The 13,877-nt window shown below is 35.8% G+C and overlaps 1 protein-coding gene across 4 annotated transcripts in view; it reads right to left on the bottom strand.

The window, feature by feature from the left end:
- The window catches only part of UPF2 (UPF2 regulator of nonsense mediated mRNA decay), a 213,275-nt gene that overhangs the window by 129,555 nt on the left and 69,843 nt on the right, over window positions 1-13,877 (bottom strand). For all 4 annotated transcript variants that reach the window (XM_060293309.2, XM_060293311.2, XM_070044821.1 and 1 more), the window contains exons 16-18: window positions 9,217-9,356; window positions 3,169-3,273; window positions 2,765-2,863 (exon numbers count right to left, since the gene is read on the bottom strand). In XM_060293309.2, the coding sequence (XP_060149292.1) occupies window positions 2,765-2,863; window positions 3,169-3,273; window positions 9,217-9,356 (344 nt within the window). The remainder of the gene's footprint in view (window positions 1-2,764; window positions 2,864-3,168; window positions 3,274-9,216; window positions 9,357-13,877) is intronic.

Below are 13,877 nucleotides of genomic sequence, written 5' to 3'. Positions count from 1 at the left end.
AAGATTTTTTGAGAGATTTGCAATTAATTCTGGTGTGGAAATAAAACAGAAATCCAGCTTTATTTTTATTGACCATTTGTTGAATACACCATTTTCCCTCAACTGATGTGAAATGTTAACTTCATCATGATTAAACTGCCATGTTCTGAGGTCTATTCTGGACTCTCCTCTGTTTGATTAATCTATCTATTCCTGCAACAACCTATAACTCTATGTATATCTTGTATCTCAACTCACCCTTCATTTTCTACAAGTCTCCTAGCTTTTCTCTTTGTTCTTACAGATGCTTTTAGGAATAATTTTGTTAAGTTCACGCTGCATTCATGTCCCTGTTCTTCTCTCCCCCAACCCCCACCCCATCCCCAAATGCCCCCCATGGGACAGAATTAGGACTGCATGAAATTTAAGGATCTGATTCATGAAGAGTCAATGTCTTCACGATACTGCATCTTCCTATGATTTTTAGCAAAAGAAAGACATCTGTACAACTGTTTGTTTGGGGTATTTGATAATGATTTAAAATCAGTGCCTAACAGAGGATGAAGTTTTCTCCAGTACATAAACACAAATGCAAAAATGTGAATTCAAAGTTTCCTCCTCTCTGATCACATCCTCACATCCTTCCAGATCACTTCTTCAAGAGTGCTCAATAAGCAACGATCACTGGACCACATCAAAAGCTCCCATTCCTCTGACTTCCTCAGCTTTTCTACCTTATTTCTAAATGTTGGGCTCCTCAGGGAGGAGGAGGGAGCCGAACCTGAACCTGCTCCTCTTCTGTCTCCACACTCTACATCTGGGTGAGTCAGTTATTGCCATGGCTTTAAATATGCTCTAACAACCGCTCCATTTGTGTTTCTCTTCTGATTTCCAGACATTCCCACCGACACCTCACAGGCTCCTCAAACTTAACAAGTGGAACTTGGGCTCACTCTCCCGTTTCCTGTCAGAGACCAGCCAGTGGCCTCAAAGCTAAAAGAGTTGAGTGTCGTCTTTGACTCCTTGGGCCCCACACACCGCTTATCTAATCAAGCACCAAATAAATCCAGTTCATTCTACCTCCTAAACAGTTTTCAAATCCAGACTTCTGTCCGTGTGCCCTGCCACTCCCCTAGACAGATGGCCATCATCTCTCACCTGAGTTACCACCACAGCCTTCTAACCACCCCCCTGGTTAGTCTCCCTGCTTTCAGTCCTATCCCAGTCTGAACCAGCTCCTTAAAGGACCAGGCCACTCCCAATTACCTGTTCTCATGCTGTGATCCACCCACAGACCGTGTTCTATTAATACTGGCCTTTTTTAAGTTTTTCAAACACAAGTTCTTTTCTGCTTCAGGACCTCTGACACACTGTTTTCACGTTACCCTAATTTTTCACCCAGATGACTCCTCTGTACCTGTCTTGTCTAAAAGTCATGCTCTCAGAGACGCCTTCTCTGATCATCTTATCTAAAGAAGGCCCTTCCTTTACTCTCTACCAAAGCGTCCTTTTAGTTCCTTAGCACTTATAATTTGAAATTACATATTTGTGGTTAAGTATCTACCTCCCCCATAAAAGTACATTCCCTGAGAGCAGGAACCAGGTCTGTTTTTATTTACTACTTTATACTAAGCCTGAACAGTGGTAGTCACACAGTAGGCCCAATAAATACTTGCTAGACGAATGAATGAGTAAATCGCTACTGACTCATGTAAGATAGGAAAAACTTCTTTAAGGAGTAAACTGTTTACTACCTCGTCAAAGGGATTATAATGATTATGTTTTATTTGATGATATGTGCTCCTAAATGACATGAATATGAGGTTTGTTTCATAAAGTAAGAGTTTTCTAGATGTATGAAGAAATCTTAATATATGTAGGAAGAAGCAAATTGGCCTGTACTGCTAATTTATACATTATCATAGCTTCTGACCTTACTATCATCAATGAAAGTAAAATCCAGTATTTCTTCTCTAAAGGATTATTCCATCGGCATCTACTCCATAACATCCTCTATCTTAAAAATAACCCTCCTCTTTTAACTCTGACCTTCTCTAGCTACATCCCCATTTCTTTTCCCTTTCTAGAAAACGTCTCAAGTCAGCTCTACCTGTATCCAGTATTTTCACTTCCTCCTTTTCCGTTTCCCACTGAGCCCACACTCCATGGGGCTTTCACCTACCATTCCAACAAAAGCCCTCTTCTTAAGTCACCAAAGGTTAAAACAATAGCTATATATAGGGCTGAAGTAAACAGTCCATGGGATTTTCCCTCTAACTACAGAAAAACATAATTACCTAAATCACTGGGAAGATGGAGCTTTTTATAAAATCTAGTATCTTAATATCATGAATACATTAAATAATGAACATTTCTTTAAATATCAAATGACCAATTTCCTCTAGATATTTATATACAAGTTATTCAAATTATAAATCAAAGTTAAGAATTTACTAAATTAAATTTCCCCAAATATTTATCTTCTGCAGTTTGACTCCTAAACAAACTGCAAGTGAAGTGTTTTAGAAATAGAGATATGACTTCAGAGAGAAAAGGCGGAGGGTGATACAATGAAGTCACTCTGTTCCAAGTATTATTACATTTTTTCCATCTATTTTCAAAGAAATGTGACAAATCAGGATGTGGGATGCCAGAAGTATTGGCAGCTTCAAACTGTCTAACTTAGAAAGAGCTGCTGCAGAAGTAAATGTTTAGGTAGGAAACACAATCAAATGTGCTGCAGTATTTTGTATTGAATACTTTGGATAAGAGCAACAGTTAATACCTGAAGATTTTCTAGCATCATTTTATCCAGAGCTTGAATGAAGTCCTCATCTTCTACACAAGGTACATGTTTGAGTCCACCTCCTTTAATCATTACCTCCTTATAAAAACAGAATAGAAGAATTCAGACCAGAAATTCTAACTGTAATGTTTTGTATGGCAGAACCTTTTGTATTGATAACTTTTTCAACATAACTCAAGGAATGAGTGAGCAATATAACATTATTATATATTCAAAGAACTTGTTAATAAAGAAAAGTATTTAGATAGGAAAACAACTTAAAAATGAATTTCCAAAGAAACATTATTTCAATTATCACAAAAAACTAAAACTTCAGTGGCTAAAATTGAAATACTATGAAAATAATGCACAATTTCAAAAAGTGAATTTTCAGCCATACGTACAGTATTTTCTTCATCAGTTTCATTCTCCTTATTTGAATCCGTGAGGTAATCTGTATTCTCTTCCTCTTCTTCCTCCCCTTCATCGTCATCATTATCAGAACCCTCCTGAAATTAACATTTGTAGAAGATTAAAACATTTTGAAAAACATTACTACTTTTACATGCCTTAAAAAGATGTTAAAATTTCTGTATAATTGTTTATTATTCTCTGGTTTCAGCCTTTTATGCAGTCTGCCTAGAATGGTAGGGCGAAGTCAGCTGGCAACATGTACTACCTACCAGTAGCTGAAAACCCATTTCACATTTTCCACTGATCTAGTAATACAAAGATCCTTTGTTGAAACTCTTCCTTGAATTCCACAAGGAAGGAGTTTCCTGAACCTTTTGTTATTTTTCTCCTCCCTAACTTGAGACTGATTTTCTCATAGTAGTTCTTTAATACCCATCTAACTCTGCAATGAAAACTGACAATTCAAATTTAACATTGTTACCATTTGAAAGCAATGACACTACATTTTATAAAGCACCTCACTGTATAAAGCACCTCAGTTTAGAAAGTGCTCTCACAGCATTTTGTTTGCTCTACCTAATTCTGAAGAAGAATGGATAAGCTTTATGGTCCTCATTTTTATATGTGAAAAAACTAAGGCTCAGAAAAGTTAAGTGGCTTGCCCAAGGACACGTGCTTTATTTATTAAGCAGAGGAGATAGACATTCTGACTCCCCTTGCTGGTGGCTTTCAAGTACTACATCTCTCCATCCTCTCCTGTCAGTACCCCCAGCATCCTTTTCTCTCAGCCAAAATTCCTTTCAAACGGAAGATTGGGCAGAACTCCAGTGAATTTTCAAAGAGGCACAAAAAAACCAAAACTATAACCATAACCAAAACCAAAAAAACCCCAACCACACAGGGGCAGCATTCCATCTGAGTATCCTTCCAACACAATTCACTCCCACTCTGTTCCATAAAAGTTTTTTTTTAAAAGACTACACTAAACCCAGCTGCTTCTCGTTGTGCCAAGAGAAATAAAGTGAATGAGAAATAATTCCTAAGAGAAAACAAATGATTTAAATTTGTTATAACACTTCTAGTATACACAGAAATTGATTTTAAAAATCCAAACATTGCATTATTACTTACATAGAGACATTTGAAAACTTTTAGAATTTCTGAAGTGGAAATAGTTGAGGAAAATACAGAAAGGCATTAACTTTTTTTTCAAATGCATTAACCTCTTTTGACATAATTCTATAATTCAAATTTAAATTTGCAATAGAAATGCTCTTAAATTGGCCCTTGGAAAAAATTAATCATTTCTTAACACTTGAAAGATGCTTCCTATTCAAAAACTAAGCTAAAACGCATTAACTCTTTTCTTTCACCATTTTTTATATTGCTCAGGCAAAATAAAACGGATTAACTTTTGAAATTAAAATGCTGAACAAGAAATCTCCCTGTCCTAATCCCATGGTCATAATAACCTGTGAGGTGAGGAAGTCAACAGACCACATGAGCTGGTAAGGAAAGCAGGTGGTCAGCACAGCACAAGTCAAACTGTCCAAGTTCAAATGCTGGCTTGCTAGGACCTGGGGCAAATAATTAACGTATCTGTGCCTTATTTATCACCTAATTCATAGGGTGCCAAGAGAAATGGTAATATGAACACAATGACCATGCTCAATAAATATTATTGCTATTACAATAATAAATCTTGTACTTTCTCTAAGATGCTGCAGAAAATTAGAATTTTAGCAGCAGAACATTTACTTCATCTTTAAAGTTACTTTTAATTTACCCAGCTGATACTGAGAAGAAAATATTCTGGTTGTTACGTGCTAAGAATAACTTCAAAAGGCCATATGGAGCTTGGAAGAGTTGTGGACCAAGCTGGAAAAGAAGAGTACAACTTTCCTGAAGAGTTCCACTCCAGCCCTGTTCTTTCTCAGTCGAGGCAAATATTTACAGAATATCCTACATTGTTCTTACTACTTTATAATCGACCCATCTTCTCTCTTTAAAAATGTGGGCTTCCCTGGTGGCGCAGTGGTTGAGAGTCCGCCTGCCGATGCAGGGGACACGGGTTCGTGTCTCGGTCCGGGAAGATCCCACATGCCGCGGAGCGGCTGGGCCCGTGAGCCATGGCCGCTGAGCCTGCGCGTCCGGAGCCTGTGCTCCGCAACGGGAGAGGCCACAACAGTGAGAGGCCCGCATACCACAAAAAAAAAAAAAAAAAAAAAAAAAGTTCTCCTCCCTATGTTTGGAGGGTACTGGTGGGAAAGGATGGTCTCGGGTGGGAGAACAAACAATTCCAACTCCATTTCCTTAAAGTAAACCAACGATTCCTTTCAATTCTCCTCCCAGACAAGGCTCATGAGTCATCCTATTGAACATTTTGTTTTTCCACTTAGGAAACACACATATATTATGTATAATATCCACTTTGCAACTGGAAAAGAAATAGTTAAAATGATACAATTTTAAAAATTATAAAGTTCACTTCTGAAAAGGAGAAAATGCGTTTAGAGGAGAAAATATAATACAACTATTCAAATGAGAAATTTATAGGAAAATGAGCCACTCTTTAATGTCATATTTACTGAAGATGTTTAATTTATTAGATTCTTTATCTAATTAGTGCAGTAGCAAAATGCAAAGACAGCCATAAGATTAGTCTAAAAACACAAAATGGAAATACTCTCTCATTTCCTTTTGTTGTTATAAAGTACTTAATAAGCCAATTTAAATTATATAATTGAATGTTTCTACGACAAACTCATTTTTTAAAAAAGCAATATAGGGACTTCCCTGGTGGCGCAGTGGTTAAGAATCTGCCTGCCAGTGCAGGGACACGGGTTCGAGCCCTGGTCTGGGAAGATCCCACGTGCCGCAGAGCAACTAAGCCCTGTGTCACAACTACTGAGCCCGTGTGCCACAACTACTGAAGCCCACATGCCTACAGCCCATGCTCCACAAGAGAAGCCACTGTAATGAGAAGCCCACACACTGCAACAAAGAGTAGCCCTCGCTCGCCACAACTAGAGAAAGCCTGCATGTAGCAACGAAGATGCAACAAGGCCAAGAATTAATTAATTAATTAATTTTCTTTTTTAAAAAAAGGAATATAACAATGTCCATCTCTTACATAGAAATCAATTATAGAAACATATTCCAGTTCTAAATTTTTATCAATTTATTTATATCTACTTTAGGGGAGTGGTCAGGTTGGAAAGAGAAAGTGCTGGCAATACTGTATTGTATATTTGAAATTTGCTAAGAGTAAATCTTAAAAGTTCTCATCACACACAGAAAAGAAACATTTGTAACTATATGAGGTGATGGATGTTAACTAAGCTTATTACGGTAATCATTTCTCTCTCTCTCTCTCTCTCTCTCTCTCTCTATATATATATATATATATATCAAATCATTATGTTATATGTACACCTTAAACTAATACAATGTTATATCAATTATATCTCAATAAAACGGGGGGAAAAAGTGGTAGCAAAATAACAACACAAAGGTGTATTTCTACTGCCCATAAATGCTAACCAATTATAAAAACCATACATTATTATTTATGCTGCCTTTTACACAATAATTCATTTTTAACTAACAGCAAAGCTACTTGCTACGCAGTCAAATCATACGAAATGTTCATTTATAGCTACAGACCTTCAGGGCTAAAAAAAAAAAAAAAGACAGGGATTTCTACTTCTAACTATAGAAAATCTTAATTACCTTAAATTATTGGTCATTTTTCAAAATTAATTAATTTATTTATTTTTGGCTGTGTTGGGGCTTCATTGCTGCACGTGGACTTTCACTAGTTGCAGTGAGCGTTATGGTGCACAGGCTTCTCATTGCAGTGGCGTCCCTTGTTGCAGAGCACAGGCTCTAGGCACGTGGGCTTCAGTAGTTGTGGCATGCGGGCTCAGCAGTTCTGGCTCGCGGGCTCTAGAGCACGGGCTCAGCAGTTCCGGCTCGCGGGCTCTAGAGCACAGGCTCAGTAGTTGGGGCGCATGGGCTTAGTTGCTCCTCGGCATGTGGGATCTTCCTGGACCAGGGCTCAAACCCATGTCCCCTGCACTGGCAGGCGGATTCTTAACCACTGCGCCACTAGGGAAGTCCCTATGGGTCATTTTTCTTTCACACTAAATGAAGCTTTTTAAAAATCCAGTTTATGAATCTCTCTTATGAATGCCTTAAATAATTTACATTCCTTTATACATTAAACAACCCATATCCTCTAAACATTTGTATTCTATTTACTCAAGTAAATCAAAACTTAAAAATTTAATAAATCCAATTTCCACAAAACATTTAAATATTGATTACAAATTTAAACTTTTAAAATATTTAATTAAAATCACACTTCTAAATTATCACACTCTCCTAAATGCTTTTAGAACCCAAGAGTCACAAAGAAACCATACACATGATATCATAATTATAAGCTTACAAAGTGAAAAAGTGCTAATTCCATGGTTTAAATTTTATATTCATCAGTATTTTATTGTTATTCTTATTCATCCTGCTTTTCATTTTCTTAACTTTCTAATTTAAATATATATTAATGTAGACAGAATAGCATAAGGAACCCTTACCCATTACACAACTGAACAATTATTAACTAATGGTCAGGTTATAGCTTCTTGTATATCCCTAACTCATTGCCCAGTCTACTTCCAGGTTATGAAGCAAACCCCAGATACTCTATTGTTTTAGGTGGAATTTTTAAAACTTAAGCAGCTTTAGAAGAAAAAAGGAACGAATTAAGACTATTAGGTTGAATCATATGTGAAAATGACATTTTGGTAGGTCCGAAATGGTAGAACAGTCATTTCATATGGTTTGTCCTAACAGAGTTGTAAAAACAAAAGGGCACGCTGATGATTATGGTACATGATGATTTTCAGATTTCCTATACTATCAGATCTGGGAAAAAGCAAAGTTATTAACATCTAGTCCATAATTTTTTCATAAAATCTGTAGGTTAAAAAGTCCACACTCAAAAGTGAGATTAAGGGTACTTCCTGGTGACCCAGTGGTTAAGACTCTGTGCTCCCACCACAGGGGGCACAGGTTCAATCCCTGGTTGGGGAACTTAGATCTCACATGCTGCACGGTGTGGCCAAAAAAACAAAAGTGAGATTAAGATGCATAGCAGATCGGGACTTTCCCAGTGGCGCAGTGGTTAAGAATCTGTCTGCCAATGCAGGGGACACGGGTTCGAGCCCTGGTCCAGGAAGATCCCACATGCCACGGAGCAACTAAGCCCGTGCGCCACAACTACTGGGCCTGCGCCCTAGAGCCCGCAAGCCACAACTACTGAAGCCCGTGTGCCTAGAGCCCATGCTCCACAACAAGAGAAGCCACCGCAACGAGAAGCCCGCGCACCGCAACAAAGAGTAGCCCCCGCTCGCTGCAACTAGAGAAAACCTGCGCACAGCAACAAAGACCCAACGCAGCCATAATTAAATAAATAAAATTTTTTAAAAAGAAACATAGCAGATCAAACAATTTTTTGTCTTCAAATTGCTTATTAAATAAAAATCCTAACCATAATGATGGATACATGTCATTATACTTTTACCTAAACCCATACAAAGTACAACACCAAGAGTCAACTGTAATGTAAATAATGGACTTAGGGTGATCACGATGTGTTGCTATAAGGTTCATCAGTTGTAACAAATGTACCACTTTGGTGGGGGATGTTGACAATGGGGGAAGGTTGTGTGAGTAGGTACGAGCAGGTGACATATGGGAAATCTCTGTATCTTCCCCTTAATTTTGCTGTGAACCTAAAACTGCTCTAAAAAAATGGTAATTTTTAAAAATCCTATGATCAGTATTTTCTTACTTGTAAAAAAAAAAACTCTTAATTAATCCAGCAGTTTTATAATAGACATATACTACTAGTTACATGTACTCTAATAAAACTAAAGAGGAGATCTTATTTTATACATTAAAGAAAATATTGGCTCATATAATCAAAATACTCTTACAAATGTACCTATTTTGCTATAAATAAAAGTCATCACCTCTTCCTCTGGCTCATTCACTTCACTTTCATTTCCAGATTGTTCCTCTGTTTCAGCTCCTCCTTCTTCTTCTTCTTCATCCTCTTCAAGATTTTCTCCTTCTGTCATAGAATCTTTTGAGTCTTTGTCATTTACTAGGCCTTGAAGTGAGGAGAAAGTAGAAAAAGACATAAAAAAAAAAGATAAAGGCAAGTTTTCGACAGTGAGTATTACACCACTTAAAGTATGTATTAAGATAATTCAATAGCCATGTTCTCAGAATAAAATAAGAACAGAATTTAAAACTATTTTGAGAACCATTTAAAAAACTTAATTAGATCTTTATTTCAACAAAGGAGCACTGATACATTTCTTAACCACTAGCCAAAAAAAAAAATTTTTTTTTCCCTTTCTCAGAGCTTCAAACTGTTTATCTCAGTCTCAGATGAACAAAGGCAAACAGTAGCAGCACATAAGGTGCAGCTTCAGCCACATACAATGCAACCTTGGTCACACTTTTTATCAAATGATATTTCAAGAATCTCTAAAAACTCAATGATATAATAAAATTACATCGCTTTAATGGAGAAGTCACATTTGACTATCAATTTGAATGTCTGCAAATTAAGACTGAGGGAAAGAGGCAAAGCTATATGGTGACACATCTAACAGCTGTGTCACCAAAGAGCTTGTTTTTTCCTTCAGTAACAGCGTGTTCCTCCAAAGGGAATTCCCTGGCTTGAATCTCCTTCCTCCTCCTCATGTTCATCCACATTTTGCTGCCTAGTCAATTCTTTTTTATTGTCATTTGAGTTCCAAACTACTCTCTACTTTCAAGATGCACATACCATGGTCTCATCTGATCCGACTTTTCCCCACGCTCCCTAGTCCTAATCAAGCCTTTTCCTGTAGTTGGGGTAGATTCTTCTGTGTCACAAAGTACACTACCTTGCGTTCGTGATCATCAAATTGCTTCTCCATAGAGAATATCGTTCAATATGCACTTTCAAATCCTATACATTCTTCAAATTCAGTCTAAGTTTCACTTCCTGCATAAACTCACTGAGTACTACTTTTCCTCCTACTTACTCTAAAGCACTTGGAGAACTGATCACAGCACTTTACATTTAAAGATACACCATGTAATGGTTTTTCTAATGATTTCAATACATGTTACATCAGATTATAAGAGCCTTGAGAACAAAAATCTTTTTTTATATATTCAAAACTCATTAGAGGCCATATATTGATAAATACACAGTAGGTGTTTAGTAAATACTTGTTTATTCACAGAATCTTAGACAATTAGAGCAGACAGAAACTTTAGTGACGATGTGATTTAACCCTTTCATTTTATGAGGTATACTGAAGCCCAGAAAGTTTGAATAACTAACACAACCAACAAAAACAAAAAATTACTCCAGTGTCTTAAGTCTAACCAATTAAGAACTGACAAAAACACAGATGTACAGAGTGATGAAAGTAGGTACATTCAAGTTTGGAAATTTAAAAAAAAAAAAAATTGAGAAAAGATGGATAAAGCTCAGAGAGATCTGTTTTAAAAGAAAAATAATACTGAGGGGAAAAACTGCTATGTCAGATTGAGATACCATTAACTTACTATTTTATTTATTTATTTATTTATTTGGAATTTCAGAAGCAATATATTGGGCTTTTATGTTATCAAAGGCAAAAAATTAAAAGTCAGGACTATATAAATCTAAGCACTCTCAATAAAAATATCACAGTGCTGATAAACTCACATAGCCTAATATACCATTATACCTTTTTTATAGCCACTTTAAAATACGTGTCACGGGAAGAACTCTAATGGATAAGTAGCTTTGTTTTGATAGCTAATCTAATTTGTAAGGAAAATCCTACTATTTCTAACATATTTTCATTTGCATTGCAAGTTAGTTTCAAAAGCAGTTTATAAATATATTTTGCATTTGCTAAGCTGTATAATAAACCGTTCAGTTGCTGACCTCTAGGACACTGTCAATCTAAAATAAACAATGCAGATAAAAATGTACAAAGGACATACGGTTAATAAAACGTAAAATCTAGACAGTAAAATATTTAAAATGTGGGTCAGAATTAAGTGTACTTGGGGACCAAAATCAAATACTGTTCTCTTGAATTTGAGCTGCTTGGTGCCTCAGTTTTCCTGCTCATAACAGACAGAGTAATAATTGTGATACTCCCTTTCAAATGGTTTTCATTTGTATTTCTCTGCTCACTAGACATGCTGAGCATTTTCCCCACATACTTAATATGTCAGAAAGAGCAGTCTTTGAATTCTGGCTCGATTGTTAACCTAGTATTTTGATTTGGGCTTTACATAACTCACTTGTCAAATATGAACAACATTACCTTCCACTTTAATTTTGGCAAACTGGAAGTACTCAATAAAAATACCAACTCTTCCCTGCCCTCCCTCATTTGATTATGTTATGTTCATCTATCTGTTGTGTATCAATTTGCCTGTGTTCTTTATGTAAGTGATAATAACCTGGCACAGAAACTATTTTCACTTCAATCTTAGTTATTTCTTTCATCGCACAAAAGTTTTAAACACCCAAATCTGCCAACATATGTGTGCTTTCTTGCATCATTTTAAAATTTAGGAAAATTACCACCTCTCCAAATATCTGATGATCAGATCTATTTTTAACTTTTAGAAAATAAATATTTAACTCCTCAATCCATCTGGAGTTTGATGACATAAGATGTGGCTTTATATCAATTTTCCCCCTAAATGCTCACCTGTTGTTCTTATCCTACTTTTAAGATTCCTATTTCGTCATACACTAAATTGTTTTGTATTTAATTGGGGCAACTTCTGGGCTTTTATTTTATTCTACTGATTTTATTTTTAATTTATGAAATACACTCTTCTGTTTTATAAGTAATTTATTCATATGACTTTTCTTTTTTCACTTTTATTCTTCCCATTTCTGTTCCTTTTATAGTATTATAATATAATCTAGAACTTCCAAACCAGAATTAAATTACATTGCCTATTACCATTTTGGTTTTGTTCTTAAAGTGTGTCTTACTAGAGAATGAACTTGAGGAAATGGGGAGGGGGAAGGGTAAGCTATGACAAAGTGAGAGAGTGGCATGGACATATATACACTACCAAACATAAAATAGATAGCTAGTGGGAAGCAGCCACATAGCACAGGGAGATCAGCTCCATGCTTTGTGACCACCGAGAGGGGTGGGATAGGGAGGGTGGGAGGGAGGGAGATGCAAGAGGGAAGAGATATGGGAACATATGTATATGTATAACTGATTCACTTTGTTATAAAGCAGAAACTAACACACCATTGTAAAGCAATTATACTCCAATGAAGATGTTAAAAAAAAAAAAAGGTGTGTCTTAGAGCCAATAATTCTCTCTATCCTGAGAAAACCAAGATACACACAAAAGTAACATAATAATGTTATTTACAGGGGTGCAAGATTAGAAATAATGTGTCAAACAACAGAATTAACATATTAATACAAAGGAAAATAGCCAGTTTTGTAAAAAATTAAATATTTAGAAAAGTATTTCATGTCAGGAAGAAATTTCATAATATATTAGAAAAAAATTTCAGTTATAGAACTGCAAACACGTGAATAAATATTTTTTAAATAGAAGAATATATATCAAAATGTTAACATTTTGATGATTCTCCGTGCATATGAAATATCAGTGATTTCTGTCTTCTTGGCATTTTTCAAAATTTCTGCCATGAACACTTCATTACTTTTAATAATATTAAAATGGTTTTTAAAATATAAGAAAATGCTAACTATTAAGTTAGCATTGGGTAGCTATAAGATTGAAATGATAATGAATTTGCAAGTGCTTGAAAACAAAAAACTACCAAAAGCAAGATGCTATATTATCTTATGGTTTACCAACAAGAAACAGATTTAATATAGATTTATTCATGTATATCTTCTCTATGATATTTAGACTCTAAAACAGAAGGAAAATGGGACGACTTGGGAGCATATTGATTCTAGTTGCCACCATCCTTAGAGTTGCACTGGCAAATGGTGACCTATTTTTTTCCTTTCCGTATTCTAAACAAGGACAGACTCCTCAAAAGAAGCCCGAAGTCCTTTAATTTAACTCTTTGCTCGATAAAGGATAAAGCATACTGCTTTCTTTACTGCTACCAAACTGGGTATCCAACTAGTATTTCCTCATGCCCACTATACAGAGAGAGCCATTCATGAAAGTCTTTGGGAAACAAGGCTAAGACGATTTCAAAGCATATAAAATAAATGAAATAAGTACGTAGATAAATAAACACTCTACTTGAAACGATCATTTTATACAATTAGAAATCTGAAAAGGAAAAGAAAGTAGATAACTTGGGACAAAGTTCAAAGAACAAAAAGAATCACATACGCCTTTATGGGTTGAGAATTAGGAAAAGTGAATAGTTGCATAATCAGTAGCACTTTTCAAATAATGCTCAAATAGATAACAGCAATCGAATTCTCCAAAACAGGATTTACCTTGGAGAAAGAAACCCTATTAATATGCTGGATGTAATATGAAAAAATAGTCTTAAAGGAAAAGGATCACCAATGCCTTTGCCATGAAAAGTGGTTTTTCAGATATGCAACATAGTAAATGTATACAATTAGTATAACTGGTCAAGGTAAGGGTCTCC

Source organism: Globicephala melas, chromosome 2, assembly GCF_963455315.2.
Source record: "Globicephala melas chromosome 2, mGloMel1.2, whole genome shotgun sequence".
In the NCBI taxonomy this organism is placed as follows: Eukaryota; Metazoa; Chordata; class Mammalia; order Artiodactyla; family Delphinidae; genus Globicephala; species Globicephala melas.
Note: the sequence above shows the minus strand (reverse complement) of the source record. Positions and strands in the feature narration are given on the sequence as shown.